Source organism: Periophthalmus magnuspinnatus, chromosome 13, assembly GCF_009829125.3.
Source record: "Periophthalmus magnuspinnatus isolate fPerMag1 chromosome 13, fPerMag1.2.pri, whole genome shotgun sequence".
NCBI lineage: Eukaryota > Metazoa > Chordata > Actinopteri > Gobiiformes > Gobiidae > Periophthalmus > Periophthalmus magnuspinnatus.
In genome coordinates this window covers 5253570-5280733 of record NC_047138.1, presented here as the reverse complement: position 1 = coordinate 5280733, position 27164 = coordinate 5253570, and the positions used below count along the sequence as shown (strand labels likewise).

General features: G+C 40.2%; 2 protein-coding genes across 5 annotated transcripts in view; both read right to left on the bottom strand.

Moving 5' to 3' along the window:
* zmp:0000001236 (mastermind-like protein 2) overlaps positions 1–9977 on the bottom strand; it is a 31659-nt gene extending 21682 nt beyond the window's left edge. The window contains exons 1-2 of one of the 2 annotated variants that reach the window (XM_033977164.2): positions 9522–9977; positions 8883–9407 (exon numbers count right to left, since the gene is read on the bottom strand). In XM_033977164.2, the coding sequence (XP_033833055.1) occupies positions 8883–9269 (387 nt within the window). In that variant the 5' untranslated portion in view covers positions 9270–9407; positions 9522–9977. The remainder of the gene's footprint in view (positions 1–8882; positions 9408–9521) is intronic. The other variant, XM_055226079.1, reaches the window with a different exon arrangement.
* Positions 9978–10617: 640 nt separating this feature from the next.
* The window catches only part of gab2 (GRB2-associated binding protein 2), a 28954-nt gene continuing 12407 nt past the window's right edge, over positions 10618–27164 (bottom strand). For 2 of the 3 annotated variants that reach the window (XM_033977035.2, XM_055225901.1), the window contains exons 2-10: positions 26788–27088; positions 17829–18039; positions 15182–15786; positions 13896–13990; positions 13476–13755; positions 13309–13399; positions 13076–13178; positions 12831–12953; positions 10618–12645 (exon numbers count right to left, since the gene is read on the bottom strand). In XM_033977035.2, the coding sequence (XP_033832926.1) occupies positions 12502–12645; positions 12831–12953; positions 13076–13178; positions 13309–13399; positions 13476–13755; positions 13896–13990; positions 15182–15786; positions 17829–18039; positions 26788–27088 (1953 nt within the window). In that variant the 3' untranslated portion in view covers positions 10618–12501. The remainder of the gene's footprint in view (positions 12646–12830; positions 12954–13075; positions 13179–13308; positions 13400–13475; positions 13756–13895; positions 13991–15181; positions 15787–17828; positions 18040–26787; positions 27089–27164) is intronic. The other variant, XM_033977036.2, reaches the window with a different exon arrangement.

Sequence of the window (27164 nt, the reverse complement as noted above, 5' to 3'; positions counted from 1 at the left end):
TATCCCTAAAAGACTACTTAAAGTCTGACTGTTCTCTAACCAGTGCTGGCCACGGCTGGTTGGACAATAAACAAACAGTGTGCATTTGACCTATAAGACAACACAAGACCGGAATAAACAGCTCTATCACAGACAACAGCAGCAGAACAAGTGGACACACACCCAGTTCTCCTGTGGCAAGTGTGATAATTAGATCTGTTTACAAGTGCAGCTCCAGTCCAGGAAACTCCAGTGTATCAGGTGGCCGATGATGCGATAACTGTGTGAACTGCCATAGATAAGCACTGTGTTTGTGTTTGTCCAAGCCCCTGGCACTGAACTGAACTATGGTACGGGTGGTAGTGTGGTATTGCTATTTTAGATTTATTCAGATTAGATTTGATGGGATTTGCATATGAGAATGGTACACGGTAAAACGAAACAACTGATGATGGTGGTTGGATGAGTACGGGAAAAAAATCCAGTTGCGTTTATAATATTGTTTGGAGGTACACAGAGAACCTTTTTATTCCGGGTTTGGTCCTAGAATAATCCAGCTCTAGTCCTGGTTTAGTTATGGTTCAGGAGACAATAAAGACGAGGAGAAAAAGTCTAAAATACTAACTTCTGAGGGAATCTTTGTGTACTTCTGCTTATTGCTGGTGCCAAAGAAAAGTAATTTAATGATCTCATATGGGTACTATAGCTACTGACCAAGCAAACCGCAGTGACCTATGACTTCAAGTCCTCTGAGTCAATGTCTTTTCAGAAGACTTCTTGCAATGGCCTTAACATGCACCTGTGTGAGAGCCAGTTCCCACAGGGTTCTGGTTACAGCTGTAGGTAGAGAGGCACTATCCACACCCCGGCAGCAGAGTCAGGCAGGAAAAACTCGACAATCCACAAAACTAAGTGAGCACAAGCCCCTCTCACAGTGCACATATACAGGCGTGTGTATTCGTATGTGGCCGGCATTACAATGTATGTCTCATTAGCGTTGATTCAGGAGCTGTGATGCATGTATTAGCAATAACAACATGAGCAGGGACCGACTTACTTTGATTGGGAACTGAGGTGATGCTGTTAACTGAATACAATCAGCTTTTGGCATGGATTTTATATCAAATTATCTACTTGATGAATCTCAGTGTTTATCCATGCTTTGATTGGGACTAGTGTCAAAAAACAATGCCCTAATACTAATCAACAGCATGGGATTCATTAGAGCGTATGACCACATGGCGTTGTAGGTATTATCATTGTGGTCAAGCCTTTATGCATCGATACTAAGTTTGGACGTATATACACTGCCTGGCCAAAAAAAAGGTCACACACTCTAATATTTGGTTGTTCCGCCTTTAGCTTTGATTTCGTCATGCTTTCGCTGTGTCATTGTTTCGATTTTGCTTCTGCAAGATTTATTTCCATCCAGTGTTGCATTAATTTTCCACCCAGATGTTGCATTGATGATGGTCGAGTCTGACGCTGCACAAAGCTTCTCCAGCACATCCCAAAGATTCTCAATGGGGTTAAGGTCTGGACTCTGTGGTGGACAATCCATGTGTGAAAATGATGTCTCATGCTCCCTGAAACACTCTTTCACAATTTGAGCCCGATGAATCCTGGCATTGTCATGTTGGAATATGCTCATGCCATCAGGGAAAAAAAAAACATTGATGGAATAACCTGGTCATTCAGTATATTCATGTTTGAGCACAGACTGTTGCTGAACCTAGACCTGACCAACTGGAGGAAGCTCGTACGTATTTGCTTAGTTAAATCCGGGTGGCGACTTTTTTTTTTTTGGCCAGGCAATGTATATTTTAACATGCAAGTCAGTAATAAAGTAATAGTGAAAAAGCGTCATCATCAAATCAATTTATAAATAGAGGAGACGGGTTTGAACGCAGTCAACTAAATAAACGAACATTTAACTAGGATAAAATACACAGGTGAACATGGGTGTCTATTGAATAAACGTCACTTATTCGGGAGGGGAATGCCATGTATAAACCCAATCATTAATGTGCAAATGATTCCTTACAATAGATTCAAACTTGTCTGCAGGTAAAGCTTGCATGTCTGACATTAATGGGCTAATTTTGCCCTAAAGACAAAAAAAATGATTTATTTACATCAGCAGGTCAGGCCGAGCCCACCTTAGACCATACTGGGAATCAGCCCTGGAAGACTATGGTGGGATGTGCCAACTACATGGTTTTCCTCAGCTCTGTTCAAAGACACTAGCAGCATTCCCAAAGGCTACTGAATAAAACATGAGGAGCGTGTGGTGAGCTAGGATGTGTGTGTTACAGTAAGAGTGTGTGCTGGGTAGTAGGACCAGGCATTTCTTAAGACAGACACAGAACCAGATGATCCATGATGTCTTTGATTTGACACATAACGCCATGGCTCTGCAGGGTGTTGTCGAGGAAACTTCCCTTTTCCCTTTCTTCAGATGCCTCCCTTTGTTTGCCGTGTATGATATGTGTGTGTGGTTTTTGGCAGCACACAAGTTGTTCGAAAAATTAACCCAAAAAGAATAGGAGTGACTGCATGTTTCAGCAGAAAGGAATGCAAATGTGCCCAGGTACGAAGATGGCCTAGATTCATACAGACACCGTAATGGAACAAGCTGAGACTAAAGTCAGAAGCACTCTCTATCAGATGCAATAATATATACTCCACCATAGTATACTGAAATCTATAAATACTATTGATTGAAGGTGTTATCTGAGCTGGGAAAGTCAATAAAGAAATTTGCCTTAGACACAAGAGGTGGTTGTTTACATAGATACCTGGATCTTGTAACATATAGGCCTACTTTACTTAAACTTATTTTTAAGCGAATATATTTAAGTGAGTCTTGTCTTATCTTGCAGGCAGAATCAAAAGTATTTAATTAGTGATGAAGGCAGTAAATATAGCCAGTGAATTTACTATGTTGTAGCTTTAGTGTTTGTTGAAATATTCATGTGATTTGAAGAGATAATAACATTCCACACATAATTAACATTAAGACTAAATGCTTTACTCCAGTTCAGAGTTCATTTACTGTTTCTAAATGAAGAATTGTGAAGATATTTGATGTTGTTTTATTGTTATTATTTAAGAGGACCTCTGTAACACAAGCCAGTGAACTAAAAGGCTTTATTTAAATTTTTTTCTAAATGCTTGAGTTGATTATGATAAAATAAGCAGCTTTACTCTACTCCCACTACCAGCTTTTACTGTACATCTGCTCACTCAGAGCCTGTCTTTCTGGGAAAATCCTCCACTACAGGAAGTGATCCATGTTTCTGGAGCGCTGCAGATATCAACAGCCACAAGGCAATGTGGATAAACACAACATACTGCCAACCAAACTAGTGCCATTAACAACTGTGTTTTGCAAGACACTACAATGGATCATGGTTTGCTACATGGCCAGGTTTACAGGTATTTTAATTTAATCATGAAAACACAAAAAACATAACTGAACACAAGTTAAAATGAAAAAAAAAAAAAAAAAAATTCAGCAGGGAAGCTTTTATAGAGATATGGTTTACAACGTGTCACCAGTGCTGCAGGTTCCTTATCTCTACCTCCACGACTCTATCAAATATGACCCATTTTAAAGTAAAATACCCAACATGACATGCATTAACAGGGTGCCTCCAATCCGTATCTACAATATATGCTGATATCAGACTTAGTAAATCACTAGGTCAAATCACTAAGAGCTCCAATTATTTATACACAAAAAGACAAGTTTAATCTCATTGACCTCACAGCTGAGGTGAGCTGTCAATAGAGAGCAGACAGTGTCTTGCTCAACGCGCTGAGGATACCACTTTCTTATTTTCTCCCACACAAATACGAATATGTGGTGCTTTCAGTAATGCGACTATACGCTAAAACAGATAGCCCGTGTACTGGTCAACCTCCATCATATGCTGAGGAGTGACAGGTAGGTTTAACCAACTACAGTGAAGTATAAACACACATTTTTTTTGCATATCGTCCACTAGCAGCTTGCAAACAGCCCCAAAACTCATATATATGCAGTAATAACAATATAAACTACTGCTATAGAAACTCACAAGTCTTTTCTTAAAAACGAACCTGATGTGCAGTAGTTTCATGAGTGGGTTGTACGCTGATTGTGCTGTGGTAGCGCTCTGAAGGGGGACTTATTTAGCACAGAGAGCAAAGGGAGGGGAGACTCAACAAACAAAAAGCAAAGTGAAACTCATAATACATGTTAATACTTTGTTTTTTCGATGAATACCGCATTTTTAAACAATGAAAGGTAGCATGATGATCTAAATATGTTATGTGTTAGCAGTTAACAGCCCATAGAAGTAAAATACTCCCTCTTTAAGATGTGCGTTGTACAAAATGATTATTAGACACATTGCAAATCGAATCCAGATATAAGATAGATTTGAAGTGATACTATTTCCGTCTTTTCTGCAGCTTTGTGATTATTGTGAGTTTTATTGAAATCAGTGGTAGTCGCAATAGTTAAGTAGTTTGGTAAGTACTATTAATAATACACTGAAATGCCTCTGTCTATCACTTGTTGTGGTAGTAGTAGTAGCAAAACTATAGTTGTAGCAGTTGCAAGAGTAGTATTAATAGCAAACTGGATTACTGTGTCAATCACTAATACATGACAGTGCAGTTCACTTTACTTAATCAGCAGTCATTTCCTTGTAGAACTGATGTTTTCATGGCTGGTTTGACTTTGCGTAAACACACACAGGAGTTGTTTGCAGGGCTACAAACATTTATATGGGCGACTTGTGCTTCCCTGTTTCACGGCCACTACATCTCTCACGAAGGTGCTTAGTGAGCTATTTGTCATACACATGATAATAGGCCATGACAGTGCGGGGTAGGCTCTGAGCAGTGCAGCCATATAACTGTTTGTTAAGCTTTTTGTGCCCTCTCCAGAGGATTGTTGACAGATCATATAAAATGGCTGCTGATGAAATTCAATGTCTTTACAACGTAATACAGTTTGGTAAGCTCTGACCTAGTTTTAAGCGCCAACTATTTCTGATACAGGTACGAAGGGGAAGACAGACAAAGTAGATAAGGAAAAGAAGAGGAAGACAGTAAGTAGACACTTTGAATCTATTTGTTTCTGTACATTTTAGAGCTGATGTGGTACATTTGAGCTCTTGCTGTACAGTTATATGACATGTGTCTACTGTAAACACTGATAACATTAGTGCAGTAGCAAGAATAGAAGCAGTAGTACTAGTAGCAATGACAGCAGCAGAATAAACAATGAGTATACAGTACACAGTTAACATGTAGGGGCTCTAAGCAATGATTATGAAACTGACAATGCTTTGGCAGCAGTGGGGAATAATAGTCATAGTGTTATTAATAATAGTAATATTTCTGCCATGCAACTTGATTGGATTGTGCAGTTCTGCAATCTCTGTGATCTCAGATGGATATCCAAATGTAATGAGTTTATGAAGGCATTACGGAATTATTTTGTGCTTTTCTGGATAAATACTCATTCATCTCTGTCTCTGTCTTTCCCATTTCTCAGGTTTCATCTGGAAAAATATCTTTTGTTAATCTGGACTCAATGCACTGCATTGTTAAATCACTCATAATCCATTGTGCTGTTTGCCCCAGCCTTGGTGTACATTTCCATGGCAAATTCCAATGTGAACAGTCAATATAACATGCACAGATGTGGCCATTGTAAGTAGGCGCTGAGTTTTTAAGGCGAAAGAATGTGCAATGGTGAACTACGGCTTCGCCCTGAAACACTTTCCTACCCACTAGATTATAATTAATAATCACCAACACCCACACACAGTATTTTGGATATTGTGAGCTTAAATCATTCTTGAATAAATTAAGTGGGATGTTGCCAGATTGCTTTGTGCTTGTAATAAGGGGGATTTCTGCAAGCGCTGGCTGTTCTGTTTCATTCAATCAACACTGTTAGTGAAAAACATTAACCTCAGGGCTGATAAACATGTTTGTGGACTTCATTTCCTCCCCGGTGCCGTGCTGTGCTCATCACTTTTATGTGGGACATGCTACTCTGAAGCCAAACAGAAGTAAGTAAAAGCAATAAACCACAATAATCGTTTTGATAATAGTGTTTCATGACCTCTTTCTCACCTTATATAATTCACACTGTTTGTGCAAACCAAGTGGCCAAAAAGAGCAATGTCAGGGGAAACGTGGTTTGGAACAGATTTCAGACTTTGGAAAAATAAATTAGATTTTTGTGTGTGTGTGTTAAATGGCAATAATTTAAGGTCTGTTTTGTTCATGTTCAGGAAATGAGCATTGAAAGCCATTTTATTTGTTTTAATCAGACATAAATAAAAGTGAATTGAGATCGATCAAAATGAGGGGAAAATTTTTCCTTTTCTTTTTTAGCCCTAGTTTCAGAGTAACAGTTCATGGAGAATTTACTTAAAGCTGCAGTATGCAACTTTTTAGTCAACACATGGACGAAAATAAAATCATGTTTATTGCACTGAAAAAGAAAAACATGTGTCCTTACTCTGAGCAGGCTTGCATCTCCACAAACCTGACACTTTTTTGTCCTAGAGGATGGTCCTTCCTGCTTGTTTTTATGGAAATGTTCTTTTGGCCATAATCACCCACAGTATGGCATAAAACGTGTCAATATTCCTTTCAAAATGTTCTGAAGTACAGTTTTAACTTTCTGTTTCCATGGAATCACGCAGGTCACATGCCATCTCCAGAAAGTTACATACTGTACCGTTACAGAATAAAGAACAGTGATGTAAATTTGTGGTATATGTTCTCTGATAACGTATTTGTGATGAAAAAAAAAAGACTCTATTATCTCCTCTACTGCAGTTTATCAGGTTTGTTTTGATGCTTGAAGCTTCCTGTATCGGTATCAGAACGAAAAAAGCTGGATGTGTGGATATTACCCCTAATGGAGGCACATTTTATATAGTTATATGATGCTTTAAGACCAAATATTTTATCATAGCTGTATTTTAAACCTTTGCCATATAAAATAAACACACTTAGGCTATACTGTGATGTATGTTGTGGGCTACACTAACAGCTCAGGCTAACATAGAGCCTTGTCAGGTGGTGGAGGTCACTTGGTGCATAATTCCACTGATGACAACAAACAAGCTGACAGATCATCACTGGCCTTTTATGGCTAACCCTGGAAAAATATGACACTGTTTATTTTTCCATTCAGCATCTCCAATAAATCCACAGAATAGGCACGGCCAATTTAATAAAGAGCAGATGTTAAACTGCTTTTTACCTGATGAAAAGGAAATACATTAATAAATATGACTAGGATCGTGGTACTTGCCATTCTCAACGTATTGTAATTATTTGTGCACTGCTTAGTTGTTGGCTATTCATGCCTCATTAACTTAATCATTCAGCAGGTTTGAGTTAACAGAGCTAATTGAACTCTGAATAGTTTCTTCTCACAATAATTGTAACACTGTTTTGTATGCGACATCACTACTGCTAGACTACACTCCAGCTAATCATTTAATTCTGCAATAACGGCACTGATACAGATCACAACTGATCACAATAATGTAGTCATTCTATGCAAACTATGCTATATAGTCAAACTTGTGTGCAATTATAACTAATATATTTACATTGCAGGAGGAGGAGCAGTGACTTGAAGTGGTTTATGCACTTTAAAGGTCCTATATTACAGAAAATTTGATTCTTGTGAGCTTTAAGTCGTGTTATAATGTTGTTCCTCATCAAAAACATACACAGAGTTATGTTTTATTTAACTGACACATGTTATTAGTCTGTTTACATGCAACTTCTGATGCCATGTAGTGGTAGTTTTGAAGTTAACAGCTCCATTTTACATTTTGTTTAGTAGAGACGTGCAATTCCAGGGCTGAACACCTCCAAATGATTTAGGAGTTTAAAAACACAGTGGAGCACTTCCTGCACTACCGCATGATATCACAAGGTCGAACAGAGTGTTTTACTTTGGACAGAAGAAACTAAATATGCAGGGTTTGCATGTGTGAATGAAACAAACCACAACTCACAACACAACCGGTATGTTTTTGATGAGGAAAGAACATTATAACAGAGGAGAAAATAGCACAATACGGGCCATTTAAAAAGTACGGACAGATCTACATCCATCTTCTTGGATCAGGTGCACTACAGAGCTGTTGAACACATGTCAAACCTCACTGCAGGCAAATGCCACAAAATCCACTTCTTCTAATGGGAATTTAGTGCTCTCAAACATCTGCTCCCTCTTTTCCGCTAAACAACATTTTTACCATGTTTTAAAACACATGGCTTACCACTACTGTGAATGATACATCAGGGGCATCAGTCATTTAATCGCTTAAGGCCCCAAATGCTGTAGTGAATGTTAATTTGTACTGCTTTATTAAACATATATGTGCATATTTCTGTAATAGCAGTGGGCTCCAGATAGTGAACTACCAATAATGTACTATACTTTCAAAAACACATAATTAAACATTCATTATCATTAATATATGGACTCTTGAGGCATGAAGAAGAGCATAGATAGTTATAGTATGTGAGCCTAGGGTTGGAAATCCCCTAAAGTGGCCCTGATCCCCTTGTGGCAGGAAACATATGGACCAAAATCTAACCTAATGGCAACACATATGAAGTATACATACATCTGACATGAGAGAACAGATAATCCCCTTTACCCTGATCATTATTAGTCCTAAAATAAATATAAAAATGTGTAAAAAGTTGTACAAGTGCATCATAAGTAAACAACATGATCATTGTAGCATTAATGAGGTTTGTTGTGTTAGGACAACAGCAACTAAAGGCACTAATGGACTAACCTCTGACATAACAAATAACCTTAATGTCAGACTTGCATATTTGTCTTAGGAACTCACCGCGATGCGTGTGGAGACCTTGTGCTCGCTCTCGGACCCTTTCTGTTCCCCTGTGGCTCTGCTGTACTCAGGAGGAGGCTGGTGCGATGCCCTGGAGCCTTTGGTCTTACGGTTTCCAGGCCCTTGGTGGACAATGTTGAGCAGGTGAAGAGTGTTCTCATGTTCTCTGTCCGTGCTCTCAGCCTGGACCCGCTCATACCGGTTCTCACAAGTTGAATGGTGTCTTCTGCACAGTTCAATCCGGGCGCGCAGACGCTCCACTATGGCATTGTGGAGCTGTGGTACCGCGGAGCCCCTGGCAGCGGTCACGGGCGCAGACCCCAGTCCCATCCCTAACGCTGATGCGAATGGCCCCGCGGCTGACTGGGCTGGGGTCGCCTCTCCCATGCCCAACACAGCGGTTCAAAGTAGTCCACTGAGCTAAGAATGGACCACAATGTGCGCATGGAAGAAACCAAGAGGAGTGCGCGCAGCTATGGTCCCATGTGGGGAGTTCTTGTGGCACCACTGTACGCACAACCAAGTCTATAAGATTAAAATGTCACATCAAACGCAGATCTAACATAAAAAGGAGCTTAAAATCTATGTTCACGTGTCTACAAGCTCAGAGTTAAAAGCAAAGCAAAGATAAACATTTACCTTAACGCGTCACGACACTTATCAAAATGAACTCAGAGCTTCAAACTACTCTGTACCGGCAGCAGGACTCCTTTTAACAAGAATGTGGATTTACAGAGAATGCCCTGGATGATTCAAAAGCATCGCACGCACAACTTCACTTCCAAGACACTGGCACATGTCCTCGCACTTCTGCTGGACACGGCTTTAAGAGAAGAGCATCCACTGCGCTCCCCTCACGAACAATACTGATACAAATCGCTGAATCTTCATTGCGCTAATCCAGTAAACTTTTGTGACTTACAACATTCACTGATTATCGATCCGTTCGCGTGGTGTTTGTCGCCTCATGCTGCTCGGTTACTTTGGTTGGATAAATAATTGTCACGCAGCTCCAAAGCTTCGCTCAAACCGATTGACCGTCTCAAATAGTCCATTGACAATCGCTTGTCCGTGTGGTGCACCGAGGCAATAGCGACTGTACACAGAGGCTCATTGTATGAACATTCCTCCTGTGACAGTAGGCATCAGGCGCGCGCAGCAGGACGCACGGGCGCACTCTGGTGGCGTAATGACGGAACTGCAGAGTGTCTTTGTACAGTCAGTTGTCAGGAAGCAGCTGTCTTTTTAATCCTAATTGTGCTTAAATGTGATCATACATATTGCTTATTTTTTTACAATACAATACAGACTGTCAGGCATTAAATACTTTAGCCTAACTCTATAGTATTAAAGCTGCTTTGCATTTCAAGTAAAAACATGTGTCCTTACTGTGAACGCTTCCACAAAACGGACTATTTTGACCTTTCCTTGTTATGGGAATGTTGTTCCTTTGGTCATAATGTTCCACAGTATGGGTTATCTTCTTATCTTATATCTCCATGGAATCATGCAGTAGAAATGTCACCTAGAGAAGGCTATGATTTTTAATGACTTTCTGAAAACTGAAATACCAAAAAGGTTTGCTCATACTTACAGTGGTTCATTAGTTGGACTTGGATTGCAACAAGAATAGCCAGGGCAAGCTGATTCAGGCCAACAGGGGGAGACAGAGTATAAAAAGTTAAGTTAGACATTGGTGTAAAGCAAGCTCTCACATGGATATTTAGCTCCTCGATTTATTGTTTTTCCACATTTATTTTACCATAATACAGGAATGACTTGTATTCGTGTGCATCCCAAATGAAATGTACCACATGGTCATCACACTGGCATCATTTGTCATATTGCTTCACAAAATAATGACTTTTGCATACATCAGTGTTAGTAGATAACATTTCCTCAACAGCTTTTAGTTTTTTACAATATCAACAACAAACCACACAATAAATTATTAAATTAACCCACAAGCAATCTGTAAATGCTTTACAGTAGTAATAGCAATAATAGTGGTTAAAATGATCTATACAGTACATCAGACCAATGACAACTACTTCACATCTAGAACAACACATACGCTTCAGCTCTCGAGATACTTAACATCCATTTCTCTTCAGAGAATAAAACATCATCAGTCTTTTCTCTTGTTAAATCACAGTTCACCAGCAGAGGGGGCTATACCAGTGCAGCTCAGAGTGCCAACCTCTTCAACACATCACAACATTCTGGGAATAAAAAGGAATCAGGACATTTAATAATCACAAATTCACAATTTTCTTTAAGAATATCTTTCCAAAAATGATAAAAGAATACAAAACATAGTAAAAATGCTAGAAAAACATTTAGAAGTAAATTTTACTGAAATAATCAAAATACATTTGAATGGCCACGCAGGATTCAATAAGGGCCAGTGGTTCCAGCCACAGAGAAACATTGGGCTTGAGAAATACAAACTGGTTCTTCTTTGTCGTTGTCAAAGCACAATTTGCGTCATATACCCTTCAGAATCCTTTTGAAATGCACACAGAGGTAAAATCAAACATAAGGCAATTTGGAAATAAAACAAGTTATGCAAATTACTTTCCTAAAGTTAATCACAATGACTTCATTATGGCAGGTTGCTTTTGCAACTTAAGTACAACATCATGCTACAGTAGTGCACTTTTTGTAATGCATCAAAACAGTCTTCAGGATTGTGTTTGGCTGTGGTCATACAGAAAAAATTGTAGTGATGTGTCCAGATTGGACTGAGTTTTCTATGACAATGTTTGAGTGGCAAAACACTTAAGGCATTTAAATAATGTGAGGAAGACATAAATACATATGCAGATCTTCTTGTCATTGCACATTACTTTACTGTACTATACTGTGTAAAAACTGCTTAGATCAGACTGAAACAAAATTATTGTTTGTCATATTTTTTTCATATAACTTTTTGAGAGCTTGGAAAACACATCCCCCTCAATGAGGGATTACACTGCCACCCTTCAGAAAGATTAATTTAAAGCAGAGTTTTAAGTGGGTATTTACACTATGGTTGGTCTTCAAATGTGGGCTGGGCTGTGACTTTTAAAGCATGTTATTCTTCTTTTTGCAGACATGCACTACTAAAACAGTTTAACTGCCTGCAGAGAAAATAATCTCCTCTCCTATAGTCAGCAGAAAAGACAGATTGAAGTGAAAAGACAGTGTGCGAGCCAGAATTTGAGTGCATCTCTCTGGTGAGGGTCCTCTTACTATTTTTATGGCCATTTGACAAGTTGGATTCTCTGGCATCATAAGCATGAAGAGCCAGAAACACTACCCACTAGATGAAAGTGGACAAGGTCAAAGATTTGAGAAAAACAAGATGGACTGATTGAAAAGAATGATGCATTTTATACATTTAGAAATGTTTATGTATTTGCATGTAGGTTTTTGGCAGGGCATCTGGCCTGATATTTTCAATGACATGCAGCAGCAACCTGCTCATTACAAAGAACAGGCATAGTCTTGGTTATGGCTTTTTCTCCAAGTAACTCGTTAAATTAATAAACAAAGCCAACAAGGGTTCAGATCACAGAAGGCTATAACCGGAGCTAGATTTAATGAGTGGATTTTGCAGATGTTTTTTACATCATTGTCAGGACTTGACTCCCTTGGTGGGTTCAGTAGACTGGCGCACATCAGTCCATTCCTGCATAGTGCTTTGCAGGGCCTGGGTCTTCTCCTTATCCACCTGCACATAGTCCACTTTCTCATCTGAGGTCACTGAAGACGTAGATGGCTGTGGGGGACAAGTAAAGCAGGAATAAATCTCTTTGTAGAAACAGTAATAAACTAATTATTCAAACAAATCAGTAATCTACTGTAAACTATGAAGTATCAGATCAGAAGCCCCTGTCCTATCAGATTTATTATCAATCAATTTCTGACAACACTGATTTTACTAGTCCGGATAAAAGTGTTTACTTTTCTGTTAGGGCTTGGTGATCCAGGCTGGAAATCCAGTGCTAGGTAGTCCACGTTGCCGCACTGTCTGGGGGCCGGACTGCTGGTACCACTCACGGCGGGGGAGGTAGATGCTGGGTTCTGCTAATGCAGGCAGAATGCACTTTTCAGACACAGCTCACAGCGAGCTTAGCATGCATACGAGTGAATCATTACAACAAAGAACACTGTGTGCTCGGATCACCCCTGCAGCTACAGGCACTCACCATAGCTACATAATTCTCCTCGCTGTCTGCCGAGTCCGTGCTGGTGATACTCTGAGTGGAGATAGGCCGACAGTGCTGTGAGGACATCGAGTTCATGGCAGACCTGCGAAAGCACACAGCAGTCAGTTTACTATCTCAATTAAAAGGCAAACAAATGCAGAACAATCTGTCCCAAGCATGTGCACATCAGTATTCTGAGGTGACACTGGGTAACAATCTGATATTAGACTCACATGGGCCGCGTCCAAGACATGGTGACTGGACTCTTAAATGGCAGCTCATCAATGATCCCATTATTCTTCAGATCTAGAGGTGTCGGCTTTGCTGTTAACAAAACAACACACTCTTTAGTAAACAGACAAGAAGAGCAGTGTGTTAAAAGTATAAGAAATTAACTGACATTTTCTGTTGGGTTTGAGGTTGCGGTTGATGGGTGGTGGAGTGACATCACTGAGTCGGCCTGGCCTCTGACACAGGGAGGTGCTGCTGCCTTTGCGAGCCGGTAATGTAGCCGAGAATCCTGGGAAATCAAAATGATGGGGCCCAGGGCTCATAGGAATGTAAATATTCTTAGGGCTGTCGGCCTGGGCAGCGCTGAGAGGCGATGAGCCAGGATTCATCGGCACATAGTTGTCATCAGAGTTGCCACTGTCTGAGCGAGTCAGAGGAGCTTTGGTTCTCTGCAGAAGGAAAATAAAGAGAAGAATATAAAGTTTATCTGCATGCATTTACTGTATGAATGATCTACATCTGATACTAGTCTAGATAGGACACTAAGACAAAGTACACTTATTTCTGTGTTATTAGAAGATATACTCACCAAGAAGGAGCTAGTTGGAAGGACAGACTCCGCAGACTGGCCTGAGTTATTGAAATGTGTGTGACGATAATGGCTGTTAGTTTCAAAGGAGGAACCTGGGGAAAGAAGAAGAAAATAATCATCAGCATTCAGGTGTGCCACAAGCAGACTGTAAACAGCTCAACAAATCAAACAGAGCATTACACTGCACTGGGCCAGCAATAATGTCTGCAAATGAGACGCCTGACATTTCGGGGAGTTAAATCATGTTTCCAATTAAACAAACAGCATGTGATTGACTTTTCATTACATGGCTGACTGCGTTATAATTAGTCTCTGCTGCACAGGTGTGTCAACAGCATCCAACTTCACTAACAAGAGTCACAGGTCAGCTCCTGGTCTGCGAGTGGAACCTGGGGATGAGCTCGGCAAAACACCAAACACAGATGGGTCACGCATTGTCTCTATGAGAAAGTTTTTAATTGCTTATCTGTCTGGAATGAAGCATGCCGCTGCAGCACTTTGCATGGCTTGAGTCTCATTAGCGCCTCAACACTGTCTGCCCAACTGGCTCCTTTGTTTCAGTTCAGCTGTGAGCCATAAATCAGTAAAACAAGGGACAGAGGGAGAGAAGTGCAAAGTCACCACAGCAGCACCAGACAGTGGCACAGGTGCTAATGAGTTAGGTTTAGTTTAGCAACACTGGAATACATTGTACTTTGGAGATTAGTTTTATTGCAGCATTTTACCTGTACAATTATGGCTCTTCTGTTCTGTCTTCTATTTTGAAAAATGTGTACAAATCCATGATCTTGTCTGATCTCAGGAGCTAAGCAGAGTTGGGCCTGGTTAATATTTGGATGGGAAACCGCTAGGATTACCAGATGCCACAGTGGGGCATTGTGTTCTTAGGCAATACAGTTCACGCACATCGGAGTGAAGTATGAATGTGGTGTTTGAGTGAGTGACTGGTGGCGGTAAGGTGGGACGGTGGCGCAAATTCGCAAATTGACAGCCTGAGTCTTCCTTAGGGCAGCTGTGGCTACAATAGTATGGAATGAATAACACAGGGAACTGTAAAGCAACATTCAGCATCTGGAAAAGTGCAATATAAGACTAATGCATTTCTTCTTACACATTGATAATATAGGGATTGGTAAACTGTTCTGTATGTGCATCCTTCTTCAGTTCATAAAATGTGACATAACACCAAAACTACCCAAACCAACCAAGCTGTGGGCACATCTTGTCTTTGGTAAGAAACAAATATTATTTTTAGAAGATGTGTTGTACTGGACAAGCTGTACCTCTATGTAGCCGGATGTTTTCCACAGCCGGTAGAGTGTTCCTGCGGGGGATGACTGACACAGCACATGGCACATCTCCATTATGACTCCCAACAGACTGCGGACTACCCCAGGGCACTTCGGACCCCTGGCTCGGCTTGGGGGGCCTGGGAGGAGGAGCGGACGACGACTCAGAGCTGGACGGCGTTAAGGCGTTGTGATTCTTATCAAATGTCCGAGGGATCTGGTAGAAGGATCCAGGCGTGGTTGGGAGGTCATAGTTGTCGTTTGAGCGTTCGTTACTGTGCAGGGTGGCCAGTGCATTGCAAGGAGTTTGGAAAGTGTACACCTCTTCGTTCTCCAGGTCGGGCTCGCTAAAGTTACTATGGAGGGGAGCTTCAGAGCTGTACCCGCGTGGTAGGACGTAGCAGGCCTCTTGAGGGGAGTCGTCATGCACTGGGAGTGGGTGGTGTTTGCCTGGTTTGGGGAGGCTGTAGAACCCGTGCAGCTGGCCCCCCATCCCGTTTAGACAGTGGGAGAAGCCATGGGACAACTTCTGCACTGCGGTGTCACTGCCCATGAACACGTTACTGTTGTGGCGCATGCTCTGGGAGAAACTGGCACTCCTGCAAAAGGGGAGACAAATGTCAATACAAGACCATTAATGTGCTGTAAAAACTAAAAATAAACAAACTTATCGATAATAGTAGTATGTGAAGTGACAAAAAGTACAAAAACGTACAAGGGGAATTCGGCTAAAGGTATTATGGTATGGAGCTCAACACTGACAGTCCACCCCCTGGCTCTAGAACTAAATTTCTCATTCATTTTTCCCACAGACTTTGTGGAAAAAAAAAAAAAAAATTAAATAAAATAAGTTTAAAGGCTTGTGCAGGGCTAATCAACTATGTGGTAACTAATGACCACAAGACTAATAATTTTATTTAAAATCTATTCTTGAAAGCTTATATATCACTAAGTTATTAAAGTATTTTGCTGAATCTTATGTTTTAAATTTGGGCTTAAAACGACCACATTATGGATATTAGTTACCCCCCGGTGCCTTTGAACTTTTAATATTTGAATTTTTCGAAAAGCCTATGGGAAAAATGAATGGGAAATTTATGTCCGGGCACAGAGCAGGGGGTCACTGCTGAGCTCCATAGTGATGCCACTAGTTACAATAATTGTACTATCCACAAGGGGGCACTGTGGACCTTCACACGGGCTTTAAATTGTGAGACACTAATAGGAAAAACAACACCACTATTCCACTGTAGCATCTGAGTTTAGTACTAATTAAGGTTTTTGAAGCCTGCAGTTGCCAGTTCACATATTGTTAGAAAGTGGCACTTATTCTAGGCCTGTGACTTTCCCACAATTTGTCAGTCTCAGTACAGCACCCTGGGGACATGCCTCATTTATTGTGCTTCCTTTGTAGGACATGACCTTGAGTGGCAACCACAGAAACTCTACATTTTATAACATCAGATCCACTCAAATGTGCAATGATCCAAAATAGACAGCCAAAGATAAGCCATCTCTAATGAGCCATTTTCTTAACGTGTACGTAGAGATTTATGCACATTTACAAGCTACTCTACGGATCAGAGACGTCACGCAGTAAATGTGACTAATTTAAATGGCTAATACATCAATGTAATGCCGTTAGTATTGATGTAACAGTTGCTCTTTTCCGTGTCAGATAACGCAGAGCATTTCATCAATTCTCCTGTTTCTTTGGGATTTTAATCAATCAATACAGCCTTCATACATTATTTCAGACCAGTGTCCATCAACTTCCAGCAGCCTCTAAAATGATTGGTCCTTGGATTAGCAGATTATTTTAATTAGAAGTAATAGGAGAGGGGCTTCTGGGAGAGTGACATGTCCTTAAAGCTGATGAGAAGGATGGAGTGTTCTTATTGGCTGTATACTGCTAAGGTTCAACGCAGCAGATTTATGTGCAAATCATGTAGCTGAGGGCAGCCATATTGGGGGCCAGTCTAAACCTATAGGAGTGATGAATTACAGGCACAAGCTCATTGATCATCTACTGTGCCGGTTATCTGCTGAATGGCATCATTACTAAAGCAGCCTGAGGCCTGAGGACTGTGGACCGGGCAGTGGCTAGAAGCTGAGCTGAATCTTGATAGAAACATCCGGAGAGTTTAATACAGGCGCATCCTCCTCCATTGCAAACTAAAATTCACAAAATTCACTGTACCTTATTGTTACACAGATGTATGAATGTATGGTATTCTAAGTATAACAATACTTAGCCTTTTTAATGTAGTAACTGTAACTATTACATGTCACTGTCAGTTCAGATAAATCACTAATACTAAGAATGATTATGTTTTAGTCAATTTATAAACATGTTAAGTATTTTATTTTCACATTTGTATGGTTGTTATTATTGAATTGCTTTATGTTTAAATGCAACGTGGTTTTAAAGTCATGAATATATATTGTACTTGTCAAACAAAATAAATGTAATGAATTCTCTGTGTTTGCAGTAAAATTCCACACACTGTGTGAATCTGATTTTCCGGAGCCTATGACTGGACCATGGGGTCAAGTCTGAGGAAACAGCCCAAACGTGGATGTTGACCTGTATTAAAGATAAGAGGAAGCAGGGACAGGACGCGCGGGCCTGTGATGTTACCGTGCACTCTCTGTCTTCCTGCTGATGCACTGGTGCAGGAGGAGGTAGTCCTGGGGGGCGCTGTTGGACAGAGGGCGCGCAGGCACATCGAAGGTGAAGAGCAGCGGCTGGCTCGAGTGGATGGGCACAGACTTACGGTCCCCTGACACAGGAGCCACGGACCCTGGGGCCTCTGCCCCCACAGAGCGTGAGATGTGATGAAGCCTGGAGTCTGCAAACAACACAAATATAATGTCAAAGTGTCAAACTCTTAATTCAATCAAAAATCTATCTGTTTTATAACTCCTTTCCACAAGTCCACTCCATTTTATAAGAAATTATAGTTGATCTAAGATTTTAAACCTTTCCTAACCTTGGCTTGAGCTCTGTTGTATTCTACTGCTTTCACTCTGCTTTTAGATCAATATGGCAGAGGGATATGAGTCTCCGGGGAGGAGAGAAAACAGCATCCTTTGCTTTTGGGCTAAAAGGTACAGGTGGATCACAATCCTTCTTGGTCAGGGTCACTGCTTTCTTTGATTTGACTGTATTGAACATGTATTTCACTAGGGGAGCAATCAGCCCTTTGATATCTGTATTGGAAAACTACAAAGAACAGACAAACCCAAGATTGGGACAGTGCAAATAAACTGGGCAGCAGTCCAGACTGAGGAGGAGTGTGGAGGGGTGTGGGAGGAGAGCGTAGGCGCCCACTGCTCCATCGACCCGAGTGTACCGCAGCAGAGGATGGGAAAAACAAGTCCACTGTCATCTGCTGCTTACTATCACAAACACAGAATACTATACTATTATCAGGCAGGTGAATATGTCCTTTAATTCATAAATGATACGTTCACTCAGAATTGGCTAAATGCCATTTTTAGTATTGGAGACAAGACTAAAGTCTCAATATTTGATGTGCCTCTTCAGATAGTGACTATTCAGTTGACCGGTTTTAGGACATGACCTCTTTTACCTTCCTGTTTTGAAAGGAAACACATCCCTTTGGAAATCCACCGACTCTGGTGCTTCTTAGAAAAAACAACCTTTTGAAATATCATTAATACTGACACAACATTTCTATGTTTTTTCATATGGATCTAAAATCTCAGAGTACAGCTCATTGTGGTTTTACCTAATGCTGTGATATTTTGTTCTATTTTGTTAGCACAATATCTATTGGCCTATTTTTTATATTTAATAACTCTGATTTAATAACTTTCACATCTCACATGTATTTTGGAAGGGATGGTTAATGATAATATTAGGAAACTTTTAATAATGCAATTTCACATCACCAGTGAATCCTTGCATCTGTAGCCTGGTCTGATTCAGTAGATCAGTTGTAAAAGTTAGTGTGAGTGCATGTTGGGCAGTGTGAGTGCAGAAGTCCAGTTGGTGAAATGAGGTCACTTCCATGCCTGTAGGGTATGCCTGTGTGTGCTGTATCAGTGAGATGACCAGGCTATGGGCCCATGGGGACAGGGACTCCCCCAGTCAGCCTCAGTAATACCATTGTTCTGTGCACTCCCAATGTCCCAGAGCCAGTTAGACATCATCTGCATCCTCCCAAAGAGCGGTGTAAAAAGCTTTCCCCTGCACTAGAGAGCCCGGCTCTGCTAACATGGGTAGATATATTGATCTGTTGTGCAGGGACACAGGCTCCTCCCACACAGAGCTGCACAGGAAAACAGGAGGCTTCAGAGCTGTGTAGACTGAAGCATTAAAGCTGATATTAGCCTAATGTTATTTTCTACATGTCCCAAATGATGACTGATCAGCTGCAGTCCTGACTGTCAGATGGAGAGCTGTGAGTGATGACCAGTCCAGTCTGCTGATGGAACGAGCTACAAGCCTCATCACTGACACTAATGGCTCTGATGATGTATGCTCCCACTGGAACGCAATTACATCAACTCCACCACAATACAGGAATAGAAAAAAGACCTGGATTCTCCTCTTGTGGTACTTTTATGTACACACTTTTCTGCTTTTCTCCAGTTCATATATTCCAATAAACTTGACTAATTCTGCACATATTTTCACCTCATAAGCCAAAGGTAGCCTGTTTCATTATGCAACCATGGGAATCTTAATAATCATTGTGCATTTATTTGATATTTAGGTAAGAGTTTACATAACTAGCTTAATTCATAATGCACAAATATAATAAGAATGAGTAAATCCTCTAACCCCTAACTCCTAAACCTAGTACTTAAGTCTGAATTATTCTTAAGTCTGTGTGCATTCTGTATTAAGGCTGATTAATATGTGTTTTGCATTTTAGGGTGACTACGGTCGGCCTTTATTTGAACCAGGGTGGGGTGCTTCGGGGTCACTTACACAGGTCAGTTCAAAGAGCTCTTCCCATGACATTGCTCTAACACAAATCACGGCTGAAAAGCGGTGCGTTAAAAGAGCCTCCGTCATTTCTTTTTCTGGGTCAAAGAACTACTGAATTCATGAGCAATTTTCCAATTACCCTCCATAATACATCACCTACAGTCTCATCTGCTCTGTGGATGTAATCTAATAGAACGGGGTGGCTGGTTTCACAGAGGCCAGATTTAGACAGCGCAGGGTTACGGAGGACAAGAACGTCTTTGTGGACAGCTCATTTCCTCCCGATGCACCCTGAATTAGACCAGGACGTACAATAATCAAATCTCAAATCACATTCAAAACAGAAAAAAGCATTGATCCATTTAATTACGGGGCTAAACATGGAAATCCCAGAATAGAATAATTTGTGTTTTTGACAGTTGATAACATGAATAAGGCGCACAATTATCAATTATCAGCCATGTGACAAGCCACGCCCACTTGCCTTTCTCTGCACTAAAAAAGACCATTTCTCTGAAGTCTTTTCTACTAAAGGAGATTGCACTTCCATGTAAAGACAAAATATATGTTCCAACCACCTATACGTCACAAGATTCCATTAGATAAAGTAATGCATAACACACCATTTTGAAAAGAAGCTTTGCCACCAACACCTCCCTGCAATTACAATTTCCTTTTATCTGTAAAATGTAAAAGTAGTGTGCTTTATGTGACATATAAGACATACAAAAAATGAAATGCATAAATGAAATTGAGGCCAAGGTCATAAACCGCAATGATGTGTGTGTATAGAGCATCCTGACATATTTTTAGTAGTGTAGGGGGAAACTAGAGTATTCAGAAGAAACCAACACAGAGCAAAGTGCACATAAAACGGTTTACGCTAAAATGAAACCCAGGACCCAGGAAGTTCTAGCCACTGTGCTGCTGATAAACATAATTGAAATGTCTAGGAAAGGGATTTCCCAAAGATTATTTGGTTAATTGATAATTGTGATAATTTAAGTCAGATAGAAAGTACTAATCATGAGAATTCCACGAGCAAAATTAGTTATTTCAATGCCATGCTCTTTAAAAAGCATTAACATTGCTTTTTCATTAAGAAAGTTTGATTGCATACAGCTAGTAATATGTGAAAGCTAATTAAGAATTGCAGTGTTGTTGGTTATGGTAAAAAAAATGTGTTAAGTTTCAACAATCATAACACTATAATTAGACTGTGACATCTATCTGTATCTATACGAATACCAGGTTTTAAAGTGGTGGGCATACGTGTGGCAATGTGTCTTGGTTGCAACACAACATGCCATCACTTTGCAACTGCAGGTACAGTGGATGCATAAGAAAATAAAACAAAATATGAATCACTCTGCTGAAGCAATTGCAGATTTCTGAATGCAGTTTCCAGTGAATATAGTTTGAATGAAAACCAGTGACGTTTGAACGTATCTGTCTGGACCAAACCAAGCAGACACACTCCCTTGATCACATTACTGCCCTGTGCCTGGTCTGGCTCTCCTGCATCATGTGACCACTCCCAGGCACCCCCACTCACGTCCTCCCCTCCACTCTCCCCTCTCTTCCACCACTGCACCGCATCAATCTGCCTCAAAACACAGCCCGGATCAATCACCTAAAAGCCCCAGTCTACTCAGGGAGGGGCCAGTCCAATACATCCACTACAGTTTAGTCCTAAGTCCTAAGAGTTCATTTTCAATTGCCTGACCTCATTCCATAAATATTGTAGCCACGCAACAGAGAGGAGGACACGGGAGAGGATTTCAAAATGTTGTCCCTCCCATATAAAGCAACGGAGGGGGAAATACATGATCTGATATGACAAAATGATTTATCTATGAGATTTTATGGGATCATATCAGTTCCATTCAGAGCAATAAAACGTTCCCTGTATCCCACCGGAAATAAGGGGGAATACATTAGTCATTCGTGTTGGGCACCACAAGACAAATGCATAAGATTTAGTTGTATAATTTATGGCTGACACAAGCAGAAGAAGTGAGGGGAGGTTTCTCATACGAAGGTAGACGCGATGAAGGCTGGAGGTCTTTATACGATATGATTTATGATATTCATAATTCAGGAACTAGTAAAACGTCTTAGGAGCAGATAGTTTTATGTGTCGTAGTCTTTTTTAACACAATTGGAAACCAGGCCTATGCTGTAACGCTGCTGTACCTCTTCACTTTGTAGTTTATTGTGAGAAGAAACATGATTATTCTCAGTCAAATCATTTTTTTCCTTTTTCAGTCCCGTTGTCTAATACCAGGTTTAGTATGTGACCAGTTTACCACTTAAAACTTTATGAATGGTGGAATGGAAAGTTAATGAATGAAAAGTTAATGCGACATAAACAGACAGAATTTTTTTTTTTTTTTTTTTTTCCAACCGCAAGTAACTGATAACAAAACTTTCTCATTCTTCGAAAGACGCTTGAAAAAATGGAGGGGTGAATCTGTGGACTGATCTATTATCGCGTATGAGCATGTACTTTTTACCGCTAGTCAGTGTTTTTGTGATTGCAAATGTCTGAAATACACAAAAAACACAGACCAATTAAACTAATAACAGTAAGAGTAGTAATAATAATGTCATAGAAGTAGCATAAATAAAGTGCTTTCTCCATGACCTTCAGGATCTGTGTTTTTGATTTAGTATAGTATAGTAAAACAAGACAGCTTTGGATCTGTTCTTGAGTCGACAGAATAAAAGTGCATGTAGAGAGGCGTGTTGACAGCTCTGAACCTCATCCCTTTATCCCGGCTTAGAGTTCAAACAGCCGCAGAGAGCTCAACAAAGCCTGCGATTGACCAGACCGTGTTCCATTCATTAAACAGGGCTTGGGGGTGGGTCTCACTGCTGCAGATACACCACACACAAGGCCATTCACAACATAGGCACAGAGGAGATATCAACTGCAAATGGAGAATAAAGTATGTAATGTGCTAAGTTTGCAAGCTACTCAAATAAAACACAAAAATCTGACAATTCTGACAAGTATTGTGGTTTGATTAGCTATTTATGTAAGCGGGATTCAGTCCACAGGGCACATTTTAAACACAACTAGGAGTAGGGCTGTGTTGCTATTTGAATCACAAAGGCTGCAATTATTTAGAGAATAGAAAGAACAAAGAACGAGGAACAAAGTACAAAATAGTATGTCTTGAAGAAAACTATTGTTCTACCTGTGGATAAGACCTCTAACAGGTGAAATACATGGGATTCTTGTATCGGTTTTCATTTCCTGTTTCAGTCTGGAGTTGTTTGCAAATTACAGTCTGAACAGAATCCTACTTTTTAAACATACATCGCAAATCTAATCGCAATAGCATACCTGCCAGAAACGTCACAAATAGACAGATGAACTCCATTAATCAAATATATTTCAGCATGTTTTGTGAAGCCCTATCGATAGTTAATAAGATATATTGTTGCTGGCAGGGGACATTCTATTACTTAAATAAATTCAGCCATTTCAAATAGCATTTTTGATTAATTGTGCATGCATAAAAAAGAAAAAAAACTATTAATAGTGGGTCATGGAAAGCAGTGATCAATTGTACTAATGTGTTGTTAGGCAATAATAGAAATGCAATCCGAGTATGTGAACGCAGCAGATGCAGCTCCAGAAAGCTCTGTCAGAGATGTGGCAGCAGAAACCCGACCTCCAACTGCCACTGTCTCATTATTTCAACTAAAATCAATGCACATGAAGGGCACTTTGAGAAGAGAATATGCACATGCGCATGTGCTGCAAAACAAGACAGAGCAGACCAATGGACATAAAGAAGCCATTATACTACACTACAATATAACATAAAACACAAATCGGAGCAGGTGTCCAGGTGCACTTAGCACTCTATCCATGCACTGTTTAATTTGTTTATTTACATCAAGCTAACTCTGTTGTTGACTGAAGTTCTGAAGCCTTATTGTAGTCAAACAAAGACAAGCTGTGTCACTTGAGCATGCACAACAGGTCAGTGAACAGGTCAGTGAAAGATAAGAAATAATGTACCATGTTGGAATCACTCAGTAAACAGTCGAATCTTTCCAACAAGGAACTAGTATTGTTTTGGTTTGTTTTTCTCAAAGTGGGGATTCCCAGTCCGTTATATGACACACTGACTCACTTCTGTAGCTGTGGGCCAAGGAAAATCTAAGAAAATATGTTTTCTCAGAAAAGTGTGCAATCAGCTATCTGCAGTAAAGGCGTGCTTGCAACTTGTGGTTCTAATACACCTCCATGACCTAAAATGTCAAACAATGAGGAACAGCGGCTGGTATCAACACACATAAAGAGATGAGGTTACCTGAGTTTCATGAGAGTTTCAAAAGATGGTTATAAAAAGAAATCAAATTGGAATATTATTCTCCCACCTACCCAGCAGAGTTTCCATAGAAACCCCTAGCAAAAGTAAATCAGGTCATGATCATTATGGCCATTTTTCTCTGGGTAATCTTAATCATAAAATACAGGGGTGGTATACGGTGTACATAACATATTATTGTTATTGTAGTTTCTCTGATACACAACTGTAACATTGGGCATTCACACGCTCCTTGTATAAGTCACAAGCCCGGTTAAATAGACAGAGATTTATCAAGACGCAACAAGCAAACTTAAAGATAAAGATGATGCAGTATTATCAACAGCTTCCCTGGAAAAGCCTCTGAGCTGATGTGAACATGCTACAACTGTGTCAGAAAATTCCATGGAGATACGACCCTTTCTGAGTTAATACTGTGATGACGCTTTACAGTTCATTTGATGAGTCAAATGACTTCATCATTTCACCACACGAGAGCAGAGACAAGCGCAAGTCACTTCAGGCAAACATTACTATCACTGTGTGGTGCATTAATATTCTATGTCTATGTTTCTAACTAGCTGTTTTTTCTGTTTCTTTCACAGAAATACGGTGGTGATCACTGGAGGCTTTTCTTACGGTAAGTTCTGATCTGGCCCAAGTCTAGTTTTGGGTTTAGTTTTGGGTTTAGTCCAGTTCTGATGTGGTTTATGTGCGAACACACTCTTAATTTAATTCTCTGTAGGAAAATTTAACCTAAACATTTGACCCATCCTTCAATGAAACCGGGGCATCCAGTCAGGAGCAGTGGAGGCTTGATCAGGACTACCTTAGCTGGAGGAGTTTATCCATCCTTTTTTTACTGCTTTAACCGGGGTCAAGTCTCATGAGCAGAAGTCTAAGCAGAGAGTAGCTTCGACGTTACATTTTAGAGTTAGGAGTTGACCAATTTCACATTACGTTCATACTTACTACATGGATACTTTCATACAACTGCTTAGAAACAGGAATTAAACATGACAGCAAACAGCAAAGAGTATCTTAAGCAAATAAGACAGATCCCATATTTACACTGAGAGGACTGCGATTACTACAGCAGATGTCCTGACACAGACCCACCTCATACGTAATACAAGCCCTTATAGTCACACCCTGTTGGCTCTGTAATGCACACAGTTAACTTCTGACGCAAGCCCGATCATTACTTTGACCAGACCAGGGGGATCCCATAGTGATGTGACTGATTAAGTATTATGGTCTATCCAGCTGCTTTCTGTGCACCTGGACACATTGCATGTTACAGATGATCAACCAAGTGCATTGCAGTTAACGGCTGCCAGATGGTCCAAGCAGGAGCACAATATGGACAGTAATCAGACCAATAGAAAAACAAAAAAACAAAGCTTATTCATTACACAACATTGATCAATATCCGTTTATTTGGTACGATTCCTAACAACAATGAATTCTTGAATGATCCACAAATATCTCTTTACATTTATTTTATGCTTGTGCTTATTAATTTTTCATGAATTCTGAATTATAATCTTTAGCTTTATCTGCTTTATATAAAACATCTCTTTGTATTTTCTTATGAGTGTTTTATATTGTGATGTATGAAACACTCACACATGTTTCACAATGTTCTATTCCCAAAAGAATTCAGCAGACTATTGCCAAACAATACAGTAATTAGGATATATTCTACCTTATCAGACTAAGTTAATAAATAAAAACATCTGGGGTTTTAGATTTTCAATTTATAAAATGAAAAAAACAACTGTGCCAGATCAGATCTCCTCAGTCATTATTAGCCTTAGTCACTGTGTACTTTGGGCTCAGTGGTCAAGTTACACAAGGTCCAAAACACATCATCAGTTGACTGTAAGTTTTCAGTTTTTTCTGTTCAATTATGACATAAGAAAAATGAAGAAACCCAGATGCCCTCCCGTGGTTATTATCAGACTGAGGGCCAGGAAGAATATTTGCTTATCTCATGTTTAATGTATAACTATTGTATGTATTGTCTCTTCTATATCTTTTACTGCATCAGAACAACTTGACATTGTTCCTATATTGTCTGTTCAATTGTGGCTTAAAAAGAGAAACAAAGAAAGCCAGATGCCCTACCGTGGTTATCATCACACAGCTGACAGATCGATACAAATCTTTGCTTTTCTCATGTATAAATTATAACTGTGTTGGTCTATTCTATATATTTTCCTACCTCAGAATAACTCAGCATTGTTCCTAAATTATCTTTTCAATTGTGGCTTGCAAAGAGACACAAAGAGAGCCAGATGCCCTACCGTTGTTATCATCAGACTGGTTGAATCCACACAGCTGACAGATGGAGCGGACCCACTTGTTCATCTCCTCCTCGGTCTCTGCCACCAGGTAGAAGGTCCGGTCTGAGGTTTTAATGTCAAACACAAAACTGTCCTGAAACTCCTTCCTTTTAAACGTGAGCCCAGCGTCCACCTGTTCACAGCAGTGCAGGTCAATCACCCGGATAGGCTTCTTGGAGTGGTCATTCTTGTAATACTCCAACACATCCGGATCACCGCTCATTCGACCGCTGCGGAGGATAAACCAGCGCTTCTTCCAGGCCTGGGGAAAACACGGAGGTGCAATGTGAGAATTTGTATTATTAATATTTATTTTAATACTAGTTCGAGTTGTGGTT